The sequence below is a fragment of the Haliaeetus leucocephalus genome, unplaced genomic scaffold (genome assembly GCF_000737465.1).
Source record: "Haliaeetus leucocephalus isolate CR32 unplaced genomic scaffold, Haliaeetus_leucocephalus-4.0 Scaffold328, whole genome shotgun sequence".
Lineage (NCBI taxonomy): Eukaryota > Metazoa > Chordata > Aves > Accipitriformes > Accipitridae > Haliaeetus > Haliaeetus leucocephalus.
Window position 1 is genome coordinate 8,324,122 of NW_010972764.1, and position 24,366 is coordinate 8,348,487.

Below are 24,366 nucleotides of genomic sequence, written 5' to 3' on the forward strand. Positions count from 1 at the left end.
GTATTGAAGTTTTTGTGTGTTTCCTGAATATTTAGAAATTAGTATTATACCTACAGTTATACAATGAATAAGTGAATATTAATTTTTAAAAAGAGACTTGATATATTTTTAAGCTTTTCAAAATTCTTCTTAAGAGTTGTATGCACTAATCAATAATAGCTCATATTCTAAAATGCTATTGTTTATGAATCTGACCAGCTGCCGTGATCCAGGCCACAACTTTGTAGATAAAATAGGAACTGAAAATACATTGCAAACAGAAGAAAGATTAACTCAAACAGCTGTTTAAGATTCTTGAAACTGCCACTCATGAGTGAGTTAAGGGAGGAACCAAAAGCACGGGATGATTTGTCCATACACTAAAAAACTGACAGCAAAGAGAATAAAGAGGGTATCTATCTTCAGGCAGTGCATCAACAGCATGAGTAAACATATAACTCTCCTCAGCCACAGAAAGAGTGAGAGCGGAGACAGCTCTCCATTCAGAGCTTATCACCACTGGGGACCTCCAGTGAAAATGAAAGAAAAAATTCATTGAGCTTTTAAGAAGCTAATTTAGTGATTTATTCTAACAGTTCTTTAGGAGGAGGGTGATTCACCATTAACTACTTTCTATTTATTTTGTATTCCAAATCATTGTAAATCAATAATTTGAATATTCTAAGTAAATAGATCTCAAATCACAAAAATCTGTTTCTGGATGCAATTCCAAAATTTGAACAAACAAACCAAAATGAAAAATACTTAACCTCTCAGGTAGAATTTCGAACATGACTGGCTTTTCAGAGGATGGGGAAATTATTCATCAAGTAACATAGAACAGGCATTTGTGCTTCAGTATAAAGCACTCACCCACTACTGACATTTCAGGAACACTAGCAGTGTAAATTTCTTCCGGAAATGTTGGTTCATTGTCATTGATGTCATGGATTTTGATGACAAACTCAGATTCAGGTTCCACTGGTCTCAGAGTTCTTCTATTAATAGCTTGGGCACGCAGGGTATAAAATGCTTTCTCTTCCCTGTCAATTCTCCGAGTAGCATGAATGTCACCTGTTTTCTCATCAATTATAAAAAGAGTACCAGCCCCATCTCCCGACAAAATGTATTTGAGAGATCCATCTCCCTTGTCCTGGTCAGAATGAAGCTGAAAAGGAAGAAATATAAGAGCGTTTTATTTAAAAGTAATGAAAAGGGGTTTTGTTGTTGTTGTTGTTGTTGTTGTTGTTGTTTTTAAATAATAATTATGTATTAAATCATTCTGCATGCAACAGACATGTTTAATACCAACAAGAAAAAGTTATTTTCAGTCACCATTGACTGGCAGTCATGGTGTCATACTGAGGCATTTTGTTCCTAACTTAGCTCCAGGAATCTTTTAACTTGGCTGTCATGGCAGATTTTAGTTTTGCAGCAACACCTGCTCTCTGTTAAGAAACATTTGCACCACAATTCTTAAAGAAGATTTTTATGTTAATACTGACCTTTTCCTTCCTTGAAGAGATCCTATTAAAAATTCACAACCTGCTGTGCTAGTTGTAAATTCAGTAAGCAGATAAAGAACATGGCAGAATACATGACAATTAAGGAAAATAGAACAACTGGTTCCATGTCATACTAATTTTTTTTTTCATATTGTTTATATTTCTCCTAAATTGGAGAACATTTCATTTTAAGTCATTATCATTTTCACTCCATCAACTAATGTAAATAGCATAATGGAAAGAAAGAAATTTATTAAGCATTCAGTATTGATTTTATACCCATTATGTAAGTAATACAAAGCTGAACTTCATCTATTAATGACCTGTAGTACTGACTGACTCTAGTACATCCATAACAAAAAAAATTATTCAATTATGTTACTTTGTTCGGTACAGTGATATGGTTGGCTTATGTGATCTTTTGGATACACTTACCATAATTTCTCTCATCACCTTGTTGGAAAGTTCCTTCCAATCTCATTGATTTCATAATTAACTGAAAGAATCTGGCATTCAGATTTATTTTCACCATTAAATATACACATTTTTAATTTTGGGGTTCAGCAGAAGGATCAAATTAAGTAGAAGCTCTGATTACAATAATGAAATGCAAATATAAAGACTTTTAAAAAATCACACTAAAAAAATATCAGAATGTTCCAAAAAGTTTAAGACAGAACTAGCACTTTTTTTCCTTTCTAAAAATAGTTATCTGAACACACATTAACAACATCAATTAGAACTGCAGTAAGATCATATTTAGGCATTTAATGGTTTTAGTTAATTTAAGCTCACATTTCAGATCATGAAAAATATTATACATGTAGCTTAGTACAAATATCACCCTTGGCATGCAGTCACGGAAATATTTCTCTTTTTTGTCTATGATGCCCTTGTATTGCCTTCCATAGCATCTATTTTAAGTCAGTATCAGAGGTAGAATATTCAACTATTAGGGTTTTGAATGTGGCTTTCCTTGGCTTTTGTGCTGAAACCAAACATACACAGCGGACTGGTGGGATAAGCTGAAGTCAAACAGTAAACTTCTCTTCCATGAAACATTTTTCGAACACTGAATGTTTCCCACACACTTGCAATATATGGAACAGAAGAGGCTCATGTGGAATCTTGGAACAAAGCCTTTATGGTAGAAATTTAGAAAACTATCATTGTTCTGAACTTTGATTTTCTATATAAAGGTTTTCCTATTTTCTTTTAGTTCAGAAATAAACCTTGAGAAACACTGTAAATATTTATCAAAGAATGACAAATTAAACTTTGTTTACATTACATACATGTATGTTTGCTTTACAAAATACATATTTTCTTACTACTTTCTTTTTTTCATTCTATAATAAATAAATAGGAAGCTCCACCAAACATGAAGAGTAGGAAAGTAAATGTTAAGAGAAATCTTTTGAAATAAATCCTATTCTTTCTTTTCCTTCCATTTCTCTTGCTGACTTCAAACTGAAGGTTTCAAGACATTCTCACTCCCTTTTTGTGGAATGAATTTTTACTCTGAACTTTAATACCTCGTGCTCCTCTTTTGATGGACATTTTACCCTTCTAAGTAACACAGTTTTTAGGGGACTGGACAGTGTCTTGCAGGCTGTGGCCTATTTTATAAAGTCATTTAGTGTAACTAGTCCTCAAAAGCCTTTTAAGTGTTTTCTTCTCCAGGTTTTCCTAGGATACCACCTTATCTTCAAAAAGGTTTTGGTTCTAAGCGCTCACTGGTGGTCCATGACCACTAATTACAGTATTTTCATAGCAGAGTGATGAAGAGAAATTATAGGAGGCTGCTCTTCCTTAGACATGTGCACCAGAAATACAAAATAAAGGCCCGTTTAAACAAGAAAGATTGCGCGGAAAATAAAATCTTCAAATGGGCACATTGCAGTTTTCCTATATGCCTTCCAAAGTCAGATCTGGTATTAAAAACTCTTACAAAAGTTGATGACAGTACATTAGGGCTCCAGTGCCTGTCCTTTAACTCAGAAATCAGTTAGAGTTTGGCAAAATCCATTCTAATAAATTCTTGATCTCCAGAATAGCATAACCCCATGAAAACAGTTCCCAGGAATACTATCTTGCCAAATTTAACTCACAAGTCATGCATAGAAATTGTTTTGGCAAGAATGTTGCCTGCACTAGAAGCACAAACACAGTGTAGTGAACAGAACTAAATCAGAAAATGAAGAAAACCCCTACACTACAAAATATGAAGCTTTTGAACAACTATATTTAGATCCAATTCAGGATGTAAAGATCTTCTAATATACTTATTTGCCTAATATATAAGGTACTATCAACGTTGATGGTTTTCCATTGCTTCTCCTGTAGCTATGTGTGTGTCAAAAATTCTTACTAAACTGGTTTGGAAGTGAAAAATATTCTTTTCACAACACTCACAAAATCATTAACCTTTTACCTCCATGTCCTGGTTTCAGCCAAACCACGACACTCCACCAAATTCAAACTATAGTTTTCTTCCCACCTATATTAGCCAAAAGACCAGAAAGGGGACTGAATATAAGATTTTGAGACATCCACATAAAGGCTTTTAAGGAGTTGATAGTTGCACTTCAGAGTAACATATTTATAAGGAATACTAACCTGCATAGTTTAGAAGAACACTTTAAACTATGAAAACAAACATTTTCTGAAAAATATTAATAAAGTAACTTTGGATTGGTAATCCAATTTAAATTTTATGTATGCACATAACAGTCCACAGTTATAGTAGAAAAACTTCAAATTCAGAATGACATTTCAGAAGGTGTTCTTGGGTGATCAGGAAACACAAAGCTATAGATAAAATGAACAGGGCTTCCAGACATAATTCAAGGAGTGAAAATGTGTGTTATATACAAGCAAGGAAAGATAATACCTGTCATTTCATTTGCTTAGCTCTTAATTCAATCCAGATGTTATTAGAGGAATCAAGATGGCTAAAGCCCACCCTGTGTGCTTGACAGCCTTGAACACCAAATCTTTACCCAGCTCTGAAATGCGTGAGCAGTGTGTCAATCAGCACTGCAAAGTTTTGTCATTTTACTCTAGTAAAAAACATTCTGTGACATATTTCTCTGCTGCTTTTAGTATAAAGTGTTTCCTATAGTTATTTTGGCTAATGGGCATCTGTGATTCATGTCAGCCAAGCTGAGAAGTGGAGAGACATCTGTTTCATTTAGCAATTTTATTGCACAAAATGATCAGCTGTGAAGATGTGGTTTTGTTTTCATATCTGTCACTGATATTTTGCAAACTCTTGTTTCAGTGAATTTCTTGCTGTTCTTCCACAGAAATACTTGCCTTTTCAGCTGTCAGTGGTATATGTACTTTATATATAATTTTTCTCACTGTATAGAAAATCAGAATGTCTGTTGGTTTTATTTTATATAGCCCAGTTTTATCATACAGCAATTGCAATTACTGTGAAAGACAGTTTTGCATATTTGGTCATCTATCTAAACTGGTTGAACAAACCTTTAAATTGAGAAGGATTTCATACAAATGAAAAAGGAAGGTATTCCTAAACAGAAGATAATTAATATTTAGAGAGAGTAACAAAATAGAATGTTATGTGAATACTTAAAAAAGAAACTAAGTTACCAACCCAAGAGAGAGAGAAAAACAGGTTTTAAAAGATGGATTTCTTTTTTCTTCAATCACAAGAAAAACAGAGTTAATTAATATATATTACCTTGTTCTTTAAAATAAATGCAACCATAAATAATAAGAGTTAATGAAAGGATGCCACAATCAAATTCAGCTCAATATCTTCTTAGATCTGTAAAATATCTTTGTAAAACATCTTTTGGAAGACTTTAGATGAACAACATAATAATTCTGCTTTAAAAATTACTTGAAAACTACAGCATGGGATTTTTACATTAATTGACTTCCAATTATTCAAATCAAACCTGCCAATTACAGGAGTATGGGTTTTCTTCCCCTCCCCCCCCCCGCTATGAATTCCACCCAGGTCTGAAATCTCCTAATTGACTATAAAGGTCATGGACTTTTTTCTAATAGCATACAAAGTGTTAATCCTATTTTCACCAAAAAGCCAGAAGATGCACTGTGAAAAACAGAGAGCAGATTAGGTTAGTCAGACCCATTTTATCATACAAACTACTTCTGGAATTATGACAATGCCAGATAAAGACTTTAAGATTTTTCACACCTATTTCCATTTGAATTTCAGATTCAGAAATCCCTCCATGAATTTTCAGTGAATGGTATTCAGATAACTACAGACCAGAATATGGCTGTATTAACAAACCAGCCTTTAGTTTGAATTCTTACTGTAGACATTAATGCAGTCCAAGTTATTTTTTTATCTTAATTTAATATGCTATAATGTATAGGAGTCTTTCCAATACAGTTTACAGTTTTTTGTAGTCTTTACCAAGTGACAGGCCATTCCAACATTACCTCACTAAACACGTTTTTACTCTTCTACTTTATAATAGAAATTTTTATTTGTATAATCTAGAAAATATTTTTTCTACTTTCTTCGGAAATATATTTGTCAACATTTCAATTTAATCCAAGTATCACAGTAACAATGAGATTTCAGTACACTCCTGAATTACTCTATCCTTTAGATTTTATTCAAATAAGTCCTGGATTTCTCCTAATTCTGAGGACAAATTTCAGGGAAAAATGTAACCTATTAGCTCTTTTCTAAATAATCGTATTAGCCATGTGTTGCCAAAATACACCTGTGGAAGCATTCACAATTTCACTCTAAGTTTTCTAGAGCACATATAACATTAGCACCTTCACTGGATACTTTGTAGAATAATAATGATCGTCTCTGTAAACATAATCACAACACTGGGCAGATTTGACCCGAAATCAGTAGAGAATAATTGATATAGAACTCCCAAAATGGAGATATTTATTTTAAGCATCATGAACTGAACTATTAAATGATGCAGTTGTTTAACATTAGCTGCACTTAATTCTGAAAGATTTTCAGACTAGCTCATGTCCTGTGCAGTATTCTTAGTTGCTAGATTTAACTGCCATGCCAAATTTTACTCACCAAAGAGATTCACTTATTTGCATTTATCTTCAAGGTAACATTTAAAACAACTCTCTTCAGCGATGCAAGAATTTGCACTAAGTTTTAATGAGATGTCACACATTTAATTTTCTCAGTCAGTTATATTGTTAGTTTGCCAGTCCTGTGCCATTGTGTGTTATTTAGAAGAGGAGACAGGCGGAAGGGAAAGCGGCACATATCAAAAAGAAAATCTTGTGAGACTGGGAAAGATAAAGGGAGAGCAAACTAAAATGTATGCGTAACAAGTAATGCAAGATGAGGAGTGCTCTGAAATTCTTTTGCTTGCTGAGAAGCAGCAACAAACAGAAATGAAAAACTCCAGTCTGCAGTGCATTTTCAGATCATATTAGTTTACTTTAACTTGATTCATTATCCAAAGGAAAGGTAAAAATCATTGTTACCATTTCTATTGAGAAAGATTACAGTAGCTTCTTGCTGTTCAAGAGTTTTCTTTGTTCCTACCAATGTTTTAAAATGGTAAGAGAGAAATTAAAATTAATAATATTTTTAGGATTCCTTTACACATCCCTGGTGAAGCAATGCCTATCTCAGTATTAGAAATATTATTTTCCCAGCTCCCTACAACCTTCACTACCAAGGGATATCATCTGCAAGATTCGCAATTTCCACAAACTAATCATACAGCAAAGGTATTTTTCCATCACTAGACTTCCATCTTTTCCCCATTATTGTAGCGTATTCTAAAGGGAGGATTCACAATCTGGAGAAGGTAGATGGTCCTGTCACTGACAAAATCTTCTAGGATTTCAGCTGAGAAAGGCAGTTTCCTTTTTTATGACACATCATATGAGCAACAGAGAGTCTTACACAGATGCACTGAGTCAACATGCCAATAACCGAACTCCCTCCTCAAGCCAAGGTCTTTAGTTGATGTTCAGAGAGCTAGAACAAGAAAGTTTCAGCTTCATTAGACTGTTGCAGCTTCCACTCCAGAGGACACACAAGCATTAGGCTAACATGAACTAGAGACTAATTGAATTTCATACACCAAAGAGTTCTTGCATGAGACAATATGCATGTTCTCTTCCAATTTTAATGTAATAAATACAGTTTGTACATCAGGAGAAGATAGAAAGTAGAGAACTGTCAGTGAAACTCAAGTGACCTTACTTTCTGGCAGCTTGGCATAATACCTCCTGTAGATGACTGGGTATGAATAAGCAGAAGAAAATTCCTGTGTTAAAGGGAAAAAAAAATAATCCTGACTTATGTCTGCTGTTCAGGTTCCCATTCATTAAAAAAGTGGACTAAACGAAGAAACATTCCTTGGTCCTCCTTCTACTTAGCTTGATGTGGCACAAGCCTATATTTCTACTTCCATGAGTAGTCTCTGTACACTAACCTATGGTCTCAGGATGGAAATATGTCTGATAAGATTTTCCTCAGACTTGTTTGTTTGGTTTTTTTGGGGGGGGGGGGGTTTAACGTACATATTTTTTTATGTTTTATGTTGTTTGGCTGATTCTGGACTAAAATAAAGATCTGTATTAAATGTTGTATAAAGGATTAAGTAGTTTCCAGAACAAGCTCTCTAATCCACCAAGGAATGGCCTAGGAAGTCTAATATGCTAAAACAACACATACCTTTCATTTACTGAATTCAGAACAGCTTTTATGTATTTGAAAGCTTTGGGGTTTTTTGTGTTAAGTTTTGGTTTTTTTAAAGAAGAAGTCACCACTAATCCTCATGCTCTCTGCATTAATGACAACAAAGAGGTAATTAAGAAGCAATTTTAGGTAATTTTTTGTTGTTGTTAAGAATAATTTTTTTATTATAGCTTATATATGTTTTCCTGAAGTACCCTAGTTATTAACAAAATAACTATTAAAACAGCATTAGTTTTTATATATCCTAATGTACAATTTGCACTATACATAAAAAGCATTGCATTTTTTTTTTTAAACAAATGCAGAACACCATTAAGAATAATGATGCTTAATTCATTTCATCTATTGCTGGAGGCCATTTAAAAACACGTTGAACAAGATTGTCTTTGTTTCCATTTGAAATCACTGTAACATGTAAATTAGTAAGAGCTGTGAAGACTTTCTACCTTTATTATGTGTGCATTTTCTCCTCAAGAATATTCTAAAGTATACGTATCTTTGGAAGAGGTATACTTAGGGGCAACAATAAATATACCACAGAGAACTGAAAGACAATGTCTGTCAACCCAGGAAGTGGAAAATGTCAGCTAAGGTGGAGAGTATATATCAGAATTAAGGAACAGAAAACATTAAGGGGATATTTTAATAATTTCCAAAACAGTAATATCCAGGATAATATATTATTATTGTTAAATTTAATCCCGAGGAAGGGAAGAGAGGGAAAGAGAGCAGACATATTTTTCATATGTCTCAGGAAACTACTGATGAATCTGAACTGATGCTATATCTAATATTATAAGATTTCAAACAAAGAGGGACAAAGATGTCTTGGATCAATCCTAGCTTCATTTATATCACAGTAAGATCAGTGGGGCTATTCATGTAATAGATGCATAGTCCAGGAGAGATGTATTGATATTTTATAACCGTACAGGGGGAGTCAAGTTATTAAAGGTAGACCTGTGAGAGAGGATACATATAAACCCTTAAATGCCACTCACATGTTTATTTACCTATCAATATTTTTTCTCCGTTTAGTAAATTATGAAATCATTATTCCAGAGAATAGTATTCTCAAGAAAAATCCCATCTATATACCAATTACTAAGTAAAGAAGCTATAGTTCAAATCATTATATAAAATTACATTATAGAATGGTTGATGTTGGCAGGGACCTCTGGAGGTCATCTTGTCCAAGCCATGCCTGCTCAAGCAAGGCCATCTAGAGCCAGTTGCTCAGGACCATGTCTAGACAGCTTTTGAGCTTTTGAGTATCTCCAAGGATGGAGACTCCACAACCTGTCTGCACAACCTGTGCCAGTGCTCAGTCACCCTCACAGCATAAAAGTGTTTTCTGATGTTCAGAGGGAACCTCCTGGGGTTCACTTTGTGCCCATTGCCTCTGGGCCTGTCACTGGGCACCACCAAAAAGAGCCTGGCTCTGTCCTCTTTGCACCCTTCCTTCAGGTATTTATATACATTGATGAGGTCCCCCCTGAGCCTTCTCTCAGCTTCTAGGGTAAAGAGTTCCAGCTCTCTCAGCTTTTCCTCATACGTGAGGTGCTCCAGTCCCTTCATCATCCTTACGGCCCTTTGCTGGACTCTCTCCACTATGCCCATGTCTCTCTTGTACTGGGGTGCCCAGGACTGGACACAGCACTCCAGGTGTGGCCTCACCAGTGCTGAGAAGAGGGGAACGATCTCCTCCCTTGACCTGCTAACAATACTTTGCCTCATGCAGCTCAGGATACCTTTAGCCTTCTTGGTGGCAAGGGCACGTTGCTGTCTCATGCGGTCCAGCAGAACCACCAGGCTCTTTCCAGTTGGTCAGTCCTCAGCATATACTGGTGCCTGGGGTTGTTCCTTCCCAGGTGCAGGACTTTTCATTTCACCTTGTTGAACTTCATGAGGTTCCTGTCAGCCCATCTCTCCAGCCTGTTGAGGTCCCTCCGGATGGCAGCACGACCCATCAGTCACTCCTCCCAGTTCTGTGTCATCTGCAAACTGGCTGAAGGTACACTCTGCCCCATCATCCAGATCATTAATGAAAATGTTAAACAGGACTGTACCCGATATTGATCCCTGGGATATATCACTTGCTACTGGCCTCCAACTAGACTTTGCGTTGCTGATCAGCACCCTCTGGACCCGACCATTAAGCCAGTTTTCAGTCCACCTCACAGTCTGCTTTTCCAGCCCATACATCAACAACTTCTGTATGAATAGCTTATGGGACATAGTCTCAAAGGCCTTACTGATGTCCAGGTAGACAATATCCACTGCTCTCCCTTCATCTACCAGGCCAGTCACTTCATCACAGAAGGTTGTCAAGTTGGTCAAGCATGACTCGCCCTTGGTGAAGCCATGCTGACTACTTTTGATAATTTTCTCATCTTTAATGTGCCTGGAAATAGTTTCCAGGATTATCTGCTCAATCAGCTTCCCGGTGATCCATGTGAGGCTGAATGGCCTATAGTTCCCTACGTCCTCCTTCTTGTCCTTCTTGAAGGTGGGCGTGGTGCTTTCCTTCAGTCTTCAGGTACCTTTCCCAGTCACCATCATCAGTCAAATATTATTGAGTGGCCTCGCAATGAATCTGACAGCTCCCTCAGCACTCACTCATGGGTGCATCCTATCAGGGCCTGTGGACTTCTGGAGGTCCAGTTTGCTCAGGTATTCCCTGGCCCGATCCTGTTCCACCAAGGATACATATTCCTTGCTCCAACCTTTCTCTGTGGTCTCTGGGACCTGCAATTCCTGAAGGCTGGTCTTGCTAGTAAAGACTGAGGCAAAGGCAGCATTCAGTACTTCCATCTTTTTCATGTCCTGTGTAGCCAGGTCCTCTGTTTCATTGAGCAATGGGCCCACATTTCCTCTAGTCTTTGTTTTCTCTCCTGCGTACTTCTGGAACTTCTTTTTGTCTTTGACATCCCTGGCCAGATTCAATTCCACTGGGGCTTTAGCTTTCCTAACTTTATCCCTGGATGCTTGGCCAATGTTTCTGTATTCCTCCCATGTTATCTGTCCTTGCTTCCACCCTCTGTATGCTTCCTTTAGAAGGCATCATCCACTTGTTCTTCCTTGTCAGGTGGCCTATGGCAGACACCCACTATAATGTTCCTTTTGCTTGTTTTCTCTTTAATCCTAACTCTCTGTTGGCTCCTCTTCCATCCCTAAGCAGAGCTCCACACACTCTAGTTGCTCTCTCACATAAAGGGGAACTCCCTCTCCTTGTCTTCCCTTCCTGTCCTTCCTAAAGAGCCTGTATCCCTCCATTGCAACACTCCAATCATGGGAGCCATCCCACCACATCTCTGTAATCCCAACAAGATCACAGCCCTGCAACTACGTGCAGATCTCTAACTCATTGTATTTATTCCCCATACCACATGCATTAGTATACAGGCACTTAAGAGGGGAATCCCAGCATGTTGAGTTCCTGAAGAGGGTCTGGGGGATCTATCCGCAATGGTACCTTGTAGACATCTTGTTGGCACCTCAATTACATAGGGAATTACAATTACATAGTGGAATTTAACTGAATTTAATTGTGTTTGTATTAAGACTGGGTAGGTAGCTATAATTAAAATTTAAATTAAAACTTCTACCAAAGCAGCCTATATAATTCCTCTATCAGACTGTAATGTACCAAAATAACCAGATTTGGGTATAAATCTTGGCAGAAATCATACACAGCATTATACATTATGTGTGTAAACACACAAGACAGCATCATCAACCTGGTGAACTGTGTTCCTCAACTACTTTTACTGCAGACAGAAAGCCCATCCTGACCTTCACTGCTACAAATTAAGAACTATACTCCATAGTAATTACTTTCCCTTGCAATGTTAATTGCTGTTTTCAAAAATGTGTTCTGTGTACTACATCATTGATGAAAAAATTATTTCTAATTTATGGGAACTCTGGTAATCAGCTGATAGGCCCGGTCAGTATTTCCATAAAGCTTCCATAACATTTGCTGGCATTTGTAAGACATCACAAGCACTCTTTACCTAATCTCCATTTTCCTAATTTCCAATAAAATATACTGTATTGGTTATGCTGTTGGTGCTTGGGTTTTCTTTGTGGTATGGGTTTTATTTTTTTTTTTTTTTTTTAAATCTTGGTTTGGCATAAATTACTCCTTTATCATTTATACCAAAACCCACCATTCATTTTCTTTTGTCTATAGAACCACAGAGAGCTTTTGCATTCTCTTTTTTCCAGAATTAGGCCGGTTTCATGAGGCTTTATTTCCTGCCTTGTGCACTATTAGCTCCTACTTTCTTCTTTTGGCAGTAAAAAGAATTCTACACTATTCCTAGAAAACTTCCTAATTCTCTTTTATGGTACACAGTCTTACATAGCATTTGAAATAGTATTCCTTGCTCCTTCAATTACTTTGTTTTCTGTAGCACGTCATTATCCCTTCCTAGCAAATACATCCGTATTACTGAAATCTCTACCATTATTCTTAAATGATAAGCCTTGATTAATCCCATGCAGCTCTTTTCTGTGTCACACCACTCAGTAGTCCTCTAGCTATTACATTTATTTTACTTGGCTTTTACTAGACAACAGGCCACTCCTGACACATAGAGAATGGTCTGTCACGTAACCTGACCTAACTAAAGATATAATTAAGCAATCAGTTTCCTTATCTTCCAACTGTATTATTTATATAGCAGACTCATTATCCTTTTTGAATGACCTAAGACACCCTCCTGATTGCTAAAGGTATTTCTAAGTCCTCTGAGGAATCCTCTGTGGAGCTTGCAATCTCAGTAGCATCACTGTGTAACAATGTGGCCATATTCCTGCAAAGTATTTCTTACAAGTGACAGATATTTTTAAAGTACAAAAGGAGTGGAGAGTTCTGTGAAATTTTGCAAGTAAAAAAATTAATATCAATTTACAAAAGTCCTATATATTTCCTGGCTGTCCTGTCATAGGTGTATTTATCTTCTATTTGGCTATATCCAGTTAGCCTCTCCTGAAGCTCGTATATTCTATTTGTCACATTAATTTAGCATTTCACAAGTCCCTCCACTTCATTAAAAGTTTTCCAAAACTTTACTAACATGGCCTGGAACACTGCATTATCCTATCTATCTTTTCTGTTTCCTTCCTCAAAACTGATTGTTTCATGACATTTCTTTAAATTCCTACTCTATAAAACATAAAATTTATATAGAACTCTCATTTTTTCTCCCTGTTTACTTCACCTCTTACACAATTGCAATAGTAATTTTTCTCACTGTCAAAATATAAAATATCAATATAATTTTTATCATTTAAGCTAGATAATTTATAACCATGATTGCCTAGGTAGTAATAGTTGTTAATTATTATATTCAATCCAAAATAATATTTCTTAAATATTTCTACTGCCTCAAGATCCCATTTGTAATGGAATTAGCAATCATAAACATGGAGACCCAGAAATTTTAATTTATGCATATTTTACATCAAATACCATACCTCAAAAAAGGATATGCAAAAGTTCTCTTTGGAAGATGGGGTTCTTAATATAGAAGGAAGAAATCTTTATTACTACTTCATGTCTCTGCATATCAAGTATAATTTATTCTACTAATCACTACATTGCAGCATATGTACTCCTAAATTATATGTAATTACAAAAAACTATTAAAACTTTTTAGGAAGAAAACCCAGAAAAAAACATTTTCATAACATAAAGCAGTTTCTAAAGTAAATGGGAGGAAAGAGAGGTTGCTACTTTACTTAGCTGGTTTTGGATGAGGAAGAGACAAAGTATTCTGCATGACCATCTCTACTGTATCACACAGCCACTTTACAAAATACTCAGAATGGCAATCTTCCAAGTTCTTCTACAAAGTAGGGTTTTTTTCAGTTTGGGGTTTTTTTTGCTACCACAATTTCACCCTAAAGTATTTCACGTCATCAAGTCCAACCTCTGTTTCCAACCCTCTTGTCTTAATGTGCTGGTTTTGCCTGGGGTAGAGTTAATTTTCTTCATCGTAGCTACTATGGGGCTATGTTTTGGATTTGTGCCGAAAACAGTGTTGATAACACAGGGGTGTTTTGGTTATTGCTGAGCAGTGCTTGCCCAGAGTCAAGGCCTTTTCTCCTTCTCACCCCACCCCACCAGCGAGGAGGCTGGGGGGGCACAAGGAGTTGGAGGGGACACAGCCGGGACAGCTGACCCCAACTGACCCCAGGGATATTCCAGACCATAGGACGTCATGCTCAGTGTATAAAGCTGGAGGGAAGAAGAAGGAAGGAGGGGACGTTCGGACTGATGGCGTTTTGTCTTCCCAAGTAACCATTATGTGTGCTGGAGCCCTGCTTTCCTGGAGATGGCTGAACACCTGTCTGCCAATGGCAAGTGCTGAATGAATTCCTTGTTTTGCTTTGCTTGTGTGCGTGGCTTTTGCTTTACCTATTAAACTGTCTGTATTTCACCCCACGAGTTTTCTCACTTTTACCCATCCAATTCTCTCCCTCATCCCACCAGGGGAGAGTGAGCGAGTGGCTGGGGGGGGCTTAGTTGCTGGCTGGGGGTAAACCACAACATTTAATAAATGGCATTTGTTTGAGAATTACTAAGAAAGGACAACCACTCTTTGAGCAATAAAAATAAATCAGAAATCACCAAAATTTTGGCAATGAAGGATAGTAAGATTACTCTGAACTTTACATCAAGAGGAAACTTAATATGTTCATGTCTTCCCACCACTGCTTTGAAATATATATGTAGGCAAGTTGAAAGGAAAGGCAGGTTTGAAGGAATAAAAGATCAGAAGCAGAGAGGGCACCTACACTTTTGCCTAAATAAAAATGACCCCAGAAAAGTTAATTCAGTGTGAGTCTGCATCGCATGTAAAACAATAATGCTAAATCCAGGTAGCATAACTGGACTGAAGACCATAGGTGTAAGAAATAGAAGAAAGGCACAGAGTATCAGTGTAAGCCAATATGAAAGAGCAAGGCTTTTCTACAACTAGGAAAAGGGGAACAGAAGAGTTGAACAGAATTACAATTGAGCACTTAGGTTGTCTTCAGTTTTTACATATTCTTGGAATTATCCAGAAATTTTTCCCACATAAATTTTGTGTGCCCAGCCACCCAAGTCTTACAGTGCAGGCAGTAATCTTTGCAACTACATATTTTTCAAAAGTACAATATCATGAATATCCCAAAACATAAAGTTCCTTCTTTCAGCTCATATTTTCCATCTAGATACTTGCATACATTCTGTTTGGACATGCCTTTTAGCACGCTAAGCCACCTAACTATTCATTAATGCCTTTCTATGTTGTTAGGTGTGATTCAGACATTTAACGTACCTCACACCTGCATTTCAGGCAACTGGATGGTCTGTGAATTGGATCTTTGAAATGAAAACAAGACAGCTTCTGTTCTCAGACTTGAAGAGTGTATGAACTCATCCATGGTTGCACATTTAAAATTGCTATGGACCAAAATATTGTCAAATTAGAGGGCATTTTTTCCCCCTCAGTGATTCAGCCCTTCTTTAACACTCTCAAGTAACTAGCTATTAAAAGACTCAGGAAACAGAAATAATTTAGTTTGAGGAATTAACACTGATGAGTTGGACAATGATGTTTGTTTTTGCCTGCAAACAAATCCTACTCTGTCTGCCAGGGACTTCTGATACATTGACTGTATAGTACTTGCTGCCTCAAAACAGAAGGCATTGGAGGGTTTGAAAGAACTTGCCATTACAGCCTTTTTGGTTCCACTTATTTTTAATTATCTTCAAAGACAAAACCACTCATAAATATAAGGAAAATATTCCGGCAGGAAGACATTTTAAAAGGGTAAACATCAACTTTTAACTTCTTAGAACTCTCTCCCTCATGGGTATTTTGTTGCAAGTCACCAATTTTCCCTCAGTACTACCCCCGGCTCTTCCTTGGTATCTGTGTATATAGGATATTTAAAAGGTCAACTGCATCTGATTTAAAAAAAAAAACAACAAAAAAACCCACAGGAGAGGAAAAAAAAAAGTCCCTAAAGCATCAGCCTTTGAATTGCTGTTGAAACTATTGGCTATTTATACATTTATCATTTCAAACAAGGTGTAGGTCAAACATTTCTAAAGCTCCCTTTTCTGTTTGTTTTTTCTTTAATTCCTTGAGTGAATGAATGTACTGTGATGAATTGTGCTCTACTTTTCCTGAGCTATGGCTTTGAATACAAACTGTTTCAGTTTTATCAGTTCTTTCCTTTTTGGAATATCTTTTTTGTGACAAACAGATACAATTTTAAAATTGAAAGAGAAATTGAACTCAAAGGAACTGGAGAGTTCAGACTAAACTACTTCCCTGCTTCTTATACTATTTTGAAGCATTATGCCGTTTTAAGTGCAATGCATAATCAGGTACAAACTCTGAGTTTGGAAACCACGCAAGAGAACTATAGGTCTTCTTCATGAAGGCAGGAAAATGCATCTTACTGGTGATTGTATACTTACTGAAAGGATGCCCATAACTTTGACGATCTTCCCTCTAAATCTTCCCAACAACTGATCGACGCTATTGCACTTTGTGCTTGCACAAAGAGGAATTGTCTCTTTTAGAAATTAGTTTCAAAATGGCAGATCACTTCTATTGGGATTATTAGGAAAAAAAAAGTCAAACATTTTAAAAGTAGTTTTCTCAGAGACTAAGAAAGGCAGTGGTAGGAAACTTACCCCAGTGACTAGTAGGACCATACTGACCACTCAGTCTCTTTATCACTTAACTTCTCATCAAATTGATAAATGGCTTGCACTCAAATATCCATGTGTAAAAAAAGCAAAATGGAGAAGTTGAATAATCTTCTTCACTCTTCTATCAAAACTAGCAAGTTTTCATTAAACCATTCATACATTCCCAGTGGCTTGCATTTACCATACTACCTTGTAGCTCTGAATGCCATTAGGCGTAGCTTCAAATTACTTGACAGAAAAACAATATTCAGCTACTAGTCCCTACTCATATTTGCATTAGTGTTTGAGTAGATTTGAAAAGTATTTGCATAAGGGGTAAGCACATGAAAGCAATTAGATGGATATAGAAAATCATGAAGCAAAACCTCCACACTGTTTTGAAACTGGTATTTGTGAAGCATTCACAGCAGATTAAAATTAAGTATGAGCATAGTGTATGATTACACAATACTGAGATCTATTGACACATGGAAAAGGAAATCACAAAAACCTATTTTAATATACATGAGCTAAGTATGTTATCATATAGGATGCAGGTGCCCAGGTGTCGGCCATGGTGGGCTGCAGGGGCAGGGGCCGCTGTGAGGAGAGACTGGGGGCTGCCCCGGGCCAGACCGGCCCCAGCCGGGTCCCCCCGGTTCCCGCCGGCTCCAGCGGCCCCACCGCCGGGCACAGCGGAGCCCCTCAGCCTCGGGGAAAGCCTGGGGGAGAAAGGGCAAAAGGCTGCCCATGACATGATAGCAAATGGGAAATACATTTTAATGCTTTACCTCAGAAGTTAAACATACCAGTAGTAGTACGTAAAAGCTGTGCTTGAAACAGAAAGCTTTTAAATGCCTGCGAAGGGTCATTTTGGTCAGGAAGAACTAGAAAGTTCATTTCTTTTTCAACTGATTAATAGCTCATACTGTTCAGCAGAATTTAATGTTTCAAGACCTATTTCAATGAGCAGCTTCCTCTACTTTGCACCTCCTACAAGAAATGGCATGCAGTTTAATTTGTTTTCGTTAAGGGGAAAAAAAGAATAATGATTAAAACCACCTCATGTTTTTCAGGCTCTATTGCAGCTTCCACACTTTGAATTTCAATTAAAGACCATTAACTTATTAAATATAATACTTATGGTCCTATAGAGGCCAAGTAGAAACAAAAACAGACTATCAAATTGGTATTTGTTTGAAAGGTGAGCAAATATAAGATCTAGAGATAATATCCCACTTCATTTACTATAACTTTTCCAGTTATCATGACTTTTAAAATTATGCAAAGTGTGCTGTAAAAAAAAACTGTAAAAAAACTATAAAACTGTACTTATAGAAGTGAAAATGGTCCTGGTCTAAGCTTAGTGTTTAGTTTCAAGCTATTGTCTCGAAGCACATTTACATGTGTCTACCTAAGACATAGATAGATATGTCTACCTAAGCAATTTAGTGTTTTACTGTTCTTTTTTATGTGGTTTGACTTGCTCCTCTATTTGGAGTCTTGTAGTCTCAGAGAGTGGTTTCTGTCTTCTTGGGACCATGGATCACTTTGTTCACCAGGGCATCACTTGCCACGTGACTCAAGGTCCTCTGGCAATTAGCTATGTATGGATACGTGATGTGAGCCTGGAACTGGCACAGACTTCCTTGCCAGTGAAGATCTGATGCAGGTGCAAACCTGGAAGCATGGTGCTTCCCCTCTTTTCACCATACCAGTTGGTAAAGACATATTCATTTGATTGCAACTAGATTAGCACTGTTAGCCAGGCAGTTTTTCCCTAGCAGCACCTGTACAGGCATTGGCATGCTCTGAGCTCTTTCTCTTGTGTCCAACTCGTACAGTAACAAAAATATAGGACACACCCCCTTTCAGTTCTGTCAAACCAGATCTTCTCTGCTAAGCTAGAGTTTGAATGACTCCACTGTTAGTTAGGCTACTTTTTCATCTTTTTAGTTTTTTTGGTTTCATTTTGCTTGCCTAGATCTTTGCTTTCGTCCTTCCTTCCTTCCCTCCCTCCCTCCTTTCTTTCTTTCTGACCAATGTATACTGTATCTCCTTTAATACCTCACTTGGCAGTTTGAGCAACCAGCATCTGATGAGGCCCCACTGGTTTTATGAAACATGTCTCTTGCAGTGCTATGTGGTTCTGGTTGGATGAACAGTCCTATGGACTACCATTTTAGAGAAAAAGCACAATCCCAAAGCAGTCTGCCTGTTTGGTCTTTAAGGACAGATTTTAAGCAGAGAGGCATTCAACGCATCCAGCATTTCTCCTTAACAGAACAAATACTGACACTGAACTCCCCATGAAGGGCAAAACTGCCTTGGAACACCTACCCTCAGCTCTGCTGGATGTGTCCTGCACTCCTAAAAAGAAGTCTAAAAGGACAGTAATCGATTCCAGTACTATTTCACTGTGAAGCACTGAAGTTTCACTGTAGGTCTGTGTTCTTCCTCAGCCTTTCCAAGATTTGCCAGTCTAAAGAAGCAACTGGGAATGATAACTTAGGTCTTTCATTTACAGTGCCTGGCACATCTGAGCAAAATGGCCATCAGATAATTTGGACAGTGGGGATCATCCCCTTAAGCAGTTGGGTTGAGCATGCTCTCAGTATGCCGTATCCAAATGTCTTAACCCCTTTTCTCTTGTTACCTGACAACACTTATAAGAAACTCATACACACAGACATCAGGGGATCCACAGCCTTTGAACAAATATATCTGGCTCTGGATTCAGGCACATGGCAACTGTCGTTTCTTTGATCTTCACTAAAAGACTGGTAGATACTACAAAGCCTTCGCATTTCTCAACAACTGTCTGTTAATTCTGTGCTGTGTCATCCAGCAAAACGCAGTGTCTTGTAGGGATACATCCAGTACAGTAGCTAACAAATAATTCATTCTTTATGGGAATAAAAACTTACTATTCAGCCAGGTTAGCTCTTTACCTCCAATACCTTTTGCAGATGTTTAATGAAACAAGAAGTCAGACTCCAACATACACTGAGGTTTCCAAAGGAATAGTCCTTTTGCAAACAGAAAATATAAACCCTCTGCATGTTTCAATTTAGAGTAAATGATTAATCTAACCAGTTATAGTCATAAACTCCATACTAGCTGGATCCCAACAGAGTTTGAGAAAGAATTTCATCTCAGCACTCACTGAAAACCAATCAGCCTCCAGGTCAATCTTACAGGAAGCTGTTGATGCCTCTGCTGTTATGGAAAAACAATGGTTGCACCATGTGTTTTGAGAAGCCATCATAGTTCCTGTGTTCTGGACTGCAAGAAGAGGTAGAGAAGAACCAGTCCTTGAAAAAGAAAAGAAATTGAAACATATTTCACTCTGACACTCTTGCCCTGTGCTGAAATATCTAGGAGCCCACACATGTACTCCCAAAAGCAAGCTTTCATATCCTTGACATAAATTAGTGCCTTAAATAACCCTCTTCACAGCCTATGTGTTAAGTCTGAGAAATAAATAAATTTCTAAATATCGTTGTCCAATTATTGATTCTACCACACTGCAGTATCTTCAATGAGATAAGATTTTTGAAGATACACAGCTGTGAACAATTTGCTTTTTGCATCCAGTAGCGTTACACCAAAAAAACTCCAAGTGGAAACTGTTAAAGGACAAGCTGTCCTCTTTCACCTTGGCAGCTGAGTCCTAGGCACAGCAGATCACAATTCATTTATTCAGTTTGCAGAATATCTTTCCTCCCTTTCCATTCTTTTTCACTGATCCCCATCACAAGAATCTGCTCTAGCTGAAAATTCAACCACTACAGAACTTCAGTGCTACAGAGCTGATTTCCATCACCTGAAAAGGAGGCATTTTATGCTCAACCAGATCTTCATACCAAATATTAAGCCTGCATATGAGCACTTTCAGTTCAAAATCCTACTCTTTAGTCTCTCGTGGCACCAAAGGTCTTCATAAAAAAAGAGCTATGGTAGAAACACTCTTCAGGAATCAAAATACAGAGGTTTTTGAAAGGGTTTGGTAAGTCTTCATCTTACCACTACAACAGCACCACTTCATTGGGATCTTTTTTTTGTGTGAGTCCTGCTTGATGGCAAACCCTTTGAAATCAAGACAACATGCTCTCTCTCCGAAACCAGTATTTTTGGTAGCTGCTTCATTAGAAAGAAAAGTCCATTCAGAATTCCTGCCCAGGATGGTTTCTGGTTTTCATTTCCCCCAGGAAATTATTTTGTTTAATCTTTCCTTAAAACCGACTGTTTCTCTAACAGTGACAACTCTATGCTCATCTGATCTTAGCTAATCTTTATCCTTTTACATTGACAGAACATGGACTTTCAGGAAAATGCCTTTTTACCTCTGTTGTTGCCAAATTCTGTCTAAAATATTTCTCATTGGATTATGGACTATATAAAACAATACTAAGCAATACTAATGATACTAACCAATATGAAGGAATACTTGCAATACTAACTTAAAACAGTATATTTAATTCCAATACATATACATTTATCTAGACTTCAAGCAACATCTGACGTTTCCCTACTTTAGATCTTTATGACTGGGTTGTAAGTTGTCCTGGGCTCCATTCACACTTTTGTTACACATTACGCTTTTGCTGAGGTATCTAAAAGCAATATTACTTTTAGGATAGCTGTCTTTCAGACTTTATCAAGTTAAGGATGTGGGACCCTCCTTCAGGTACCAGTTCTGTAGTGTATCATCCACAGTGTCAATAGACACAGATAATTACTAAAAGGAAAAGATAGGCTACGAACCAGTAACTGTTGTTCTTGAAACTGTGTCATGTATGCATATGTCGCTAATACTCCAAGTCCTTTCCTCAGAATTCTGTCTGTGTTGGGGTTCTTGAACTGAGAGGAACTAAGTGAGGTTGACATATTCTCTTTACACCACCTGTTAGAATATAATTTTTAGATTTAAAAGAAAAATGTTTTTTTCTGGATGTACTCATGATAAATTGAAGTTTTTCAGAACAAGTTTGAAAATGCGTAATACTTTGTATCACTTTATTTGAAAAATAATAAATGGGCCTTGAAACTATATACTAGCAAAAAGAAATAAAAATCATGACTCAGCTTTCTGTATGTTAAGAGAGAATAATAGAGCATACATAGACTTTCTGCACAGAAAAAGACATAAAGGAAGTATTAACCATAACTCTAACCCCAAATATGAATAAAATTATTTTTCTGATATGAGGTTGAAGGTTCTTTTTGAACATCCCTGCATTGTTTCTCTGAAATTGGGAAAAGTACTTTGTCTCAGAGTTAATGTCTTCTAGTATACTTTTGCAAAGATAGTTATATATGTAATACATATATATAAGTCTGGTTTCCCACACTGCTCTATTTTATGGCTTCAGCCTTTACTAGAAACTACAGTTGTAGTTATTATTTGAGGTTCTCCATATACAAAATTCACTTATGTCATTTTGATTTCTACCCTCAGGATGCTGTGTATTACATGAAGGAAAAGATGACCATCCTTCTTTCTTATAATAATAATAATAAATACTGACCTGAAGCAATCAGTCAATGTCCATAATCAGTCAATATGTACTTTACCACCATTTCACAAGCATGGTTGACTTAAACAAGGAACTCTTCAGCTGTTACTGGATTATGTATCCCATTCATTCATTGAACCTCATTTCCATCATATTATTCTAGTAGAACATTCTCAAGCTGACTTAAACAGTGAATAAATGAATGCATAAATTGCATTGTGAATTGTAGACACTGGTTTCAAGAGTAATGTGATATTCAACAGTTTTCAAACTCCCTTGACAGATATATAGATGCAGGATAAGAAACAAGAAAAAATATATCAATCATGAGCTCAGAAAGCAAGCAAATGTAAATCACAAATCCAGATGAATCTGGTAGCCTCAGTTTTGAATTTCTGCTGATTCTTTCACTGGCACGTATGTCTTCTAACTATTTTTGTCAATTTTAAGAATCACACAGTACTTATTTTTGACTGAAAATTCTCCATGACAAACATTCTCTCCTAGTCATTGACCACAAATCATTGAGTTCTAACTTGTGCTCTTACTATCTCACACAATTTCCAAACACCACCTCCAAATATGTTGCAGAGAAATTAACAGGAAAGTGGCATTTTATGTCACCCAACTACTGAAATAATTTTGGCTTTGGATAAAATCAGATAAAAGGAAACATCCAGAAATGTTTTGACTATACAACTCAGGTGGCCTTTGGAAAGGTGAGTGCAACACCAGGGAAAAGAGATAGCTACTATAAAGTTTATGTACTATGATTTTAATAATTAATTATTTTTTCTCTAATAATTTGAGAATTTGGACTATCAGACTGTTAAAACATTAACTAGAGTAACAATCAATTTTTAGCTCCACATATAATCTCTGTTTCATTTTGCTTCCTTTGTGTAAAACTCTCCCCGTGCAAATACAATGCTATGATACTCTTCCTTTTGCATGTGTTTTCTACACTTTTCCCCAAATTGTCAGAAAATTACTACAGGGCAACTTTATATACTCAGGTTAATACTAAATTTGCTTTCTCAAGTTAACAAGCTTTTGCTCTAAGCAGAGCAAAAAAGGTGAAGGTGCAGTCTTAAATGCTAAAGTTTCTTCTCAGCTCTGTACTCTTTATTTGACTCTTTACTTATCTTTGCTTAGCACTTCCCATTTGCAAATGCTTATTTTCTCTCAACCAAAGTAGTTCCCTGTTTATAAGCATCTCTCTCTCTTTTTCTAATGCAGATGAGTTAGCCTATAAAAATTTTAACCCTTTTTCCTCTAAAGAGTCTGCCTTCACTCTCACTTTGTGATTTGAGATCATAAATATTCAAAACCAATACAATAAAAGACAGTAATCAGCAGGTTTCTGAAGGAGCCTAAATAATTTGAAATTCAGGGTGCCCTGCAAAGCTATTTATTTCTTGGGACTTCTGGAAGTAATACATTTCCAAATACAATAGCATAGTGTTTTGATACAGTGACCCTTCCCATTTTGTGGGCAAGGCCAATTTTCATAAGCTATCAGTCTGGCCTGGACTGAGGAACTGGCCTAAATACTTTGGAACACTTGGGAGGCATGACTTTACACTTGATAAGTGTATGAAATAGATATAGGAACTATTTACAAGGCTCTCAACATGCTTTGGAAATGGCTGTATCATTCAAATGTTAGTGCTAAGATTACAGACTCAAAGCAACAAATAAAAAGTGGAAACAAAAGGCAGTTTACTCATTCATAAGCTTGCAGTCTTAAATTTTTACTTAGTATTTAAATTTCTTAAATTTTAATAAGCATTCCCTTTCTCAAACTCCCCAACATTCTTAATCCTTTCAAGAAACTTTTTATAATATAATAATCTCATGCACCAGTACATGCTGGGAATCAACTGGCTGGAAAGCAGTTTTGCAGAGGGACCTTGGAATCCTCATGGACAGCAAGCTGAATATGAGACAGCA

General features: G+C 36.8%; 1 protein-coding gene across 1 annotated transcript in view; it reads right to left on the minus strand.

The window, feature by feature from the left end:
• Positions 1-24,366, minus strand: part of CDH10 (cadherin 10, type 2 (T2-cadherin)) — a 62,010-nt gene that overhangs the window by 35,947 nt on the left and 1,697 nt on the right. Inside the window, exon 2 of the mRNA XM_010571466.1 lies at positions 853-1,147. Within this exon, the coding sequence (XP_010569768.1) occupies positions 853-1,147 (295 nt within the window). The remainder of the gene's footprint in view (positions 1-852; positions 1,148-24,366) is intronic.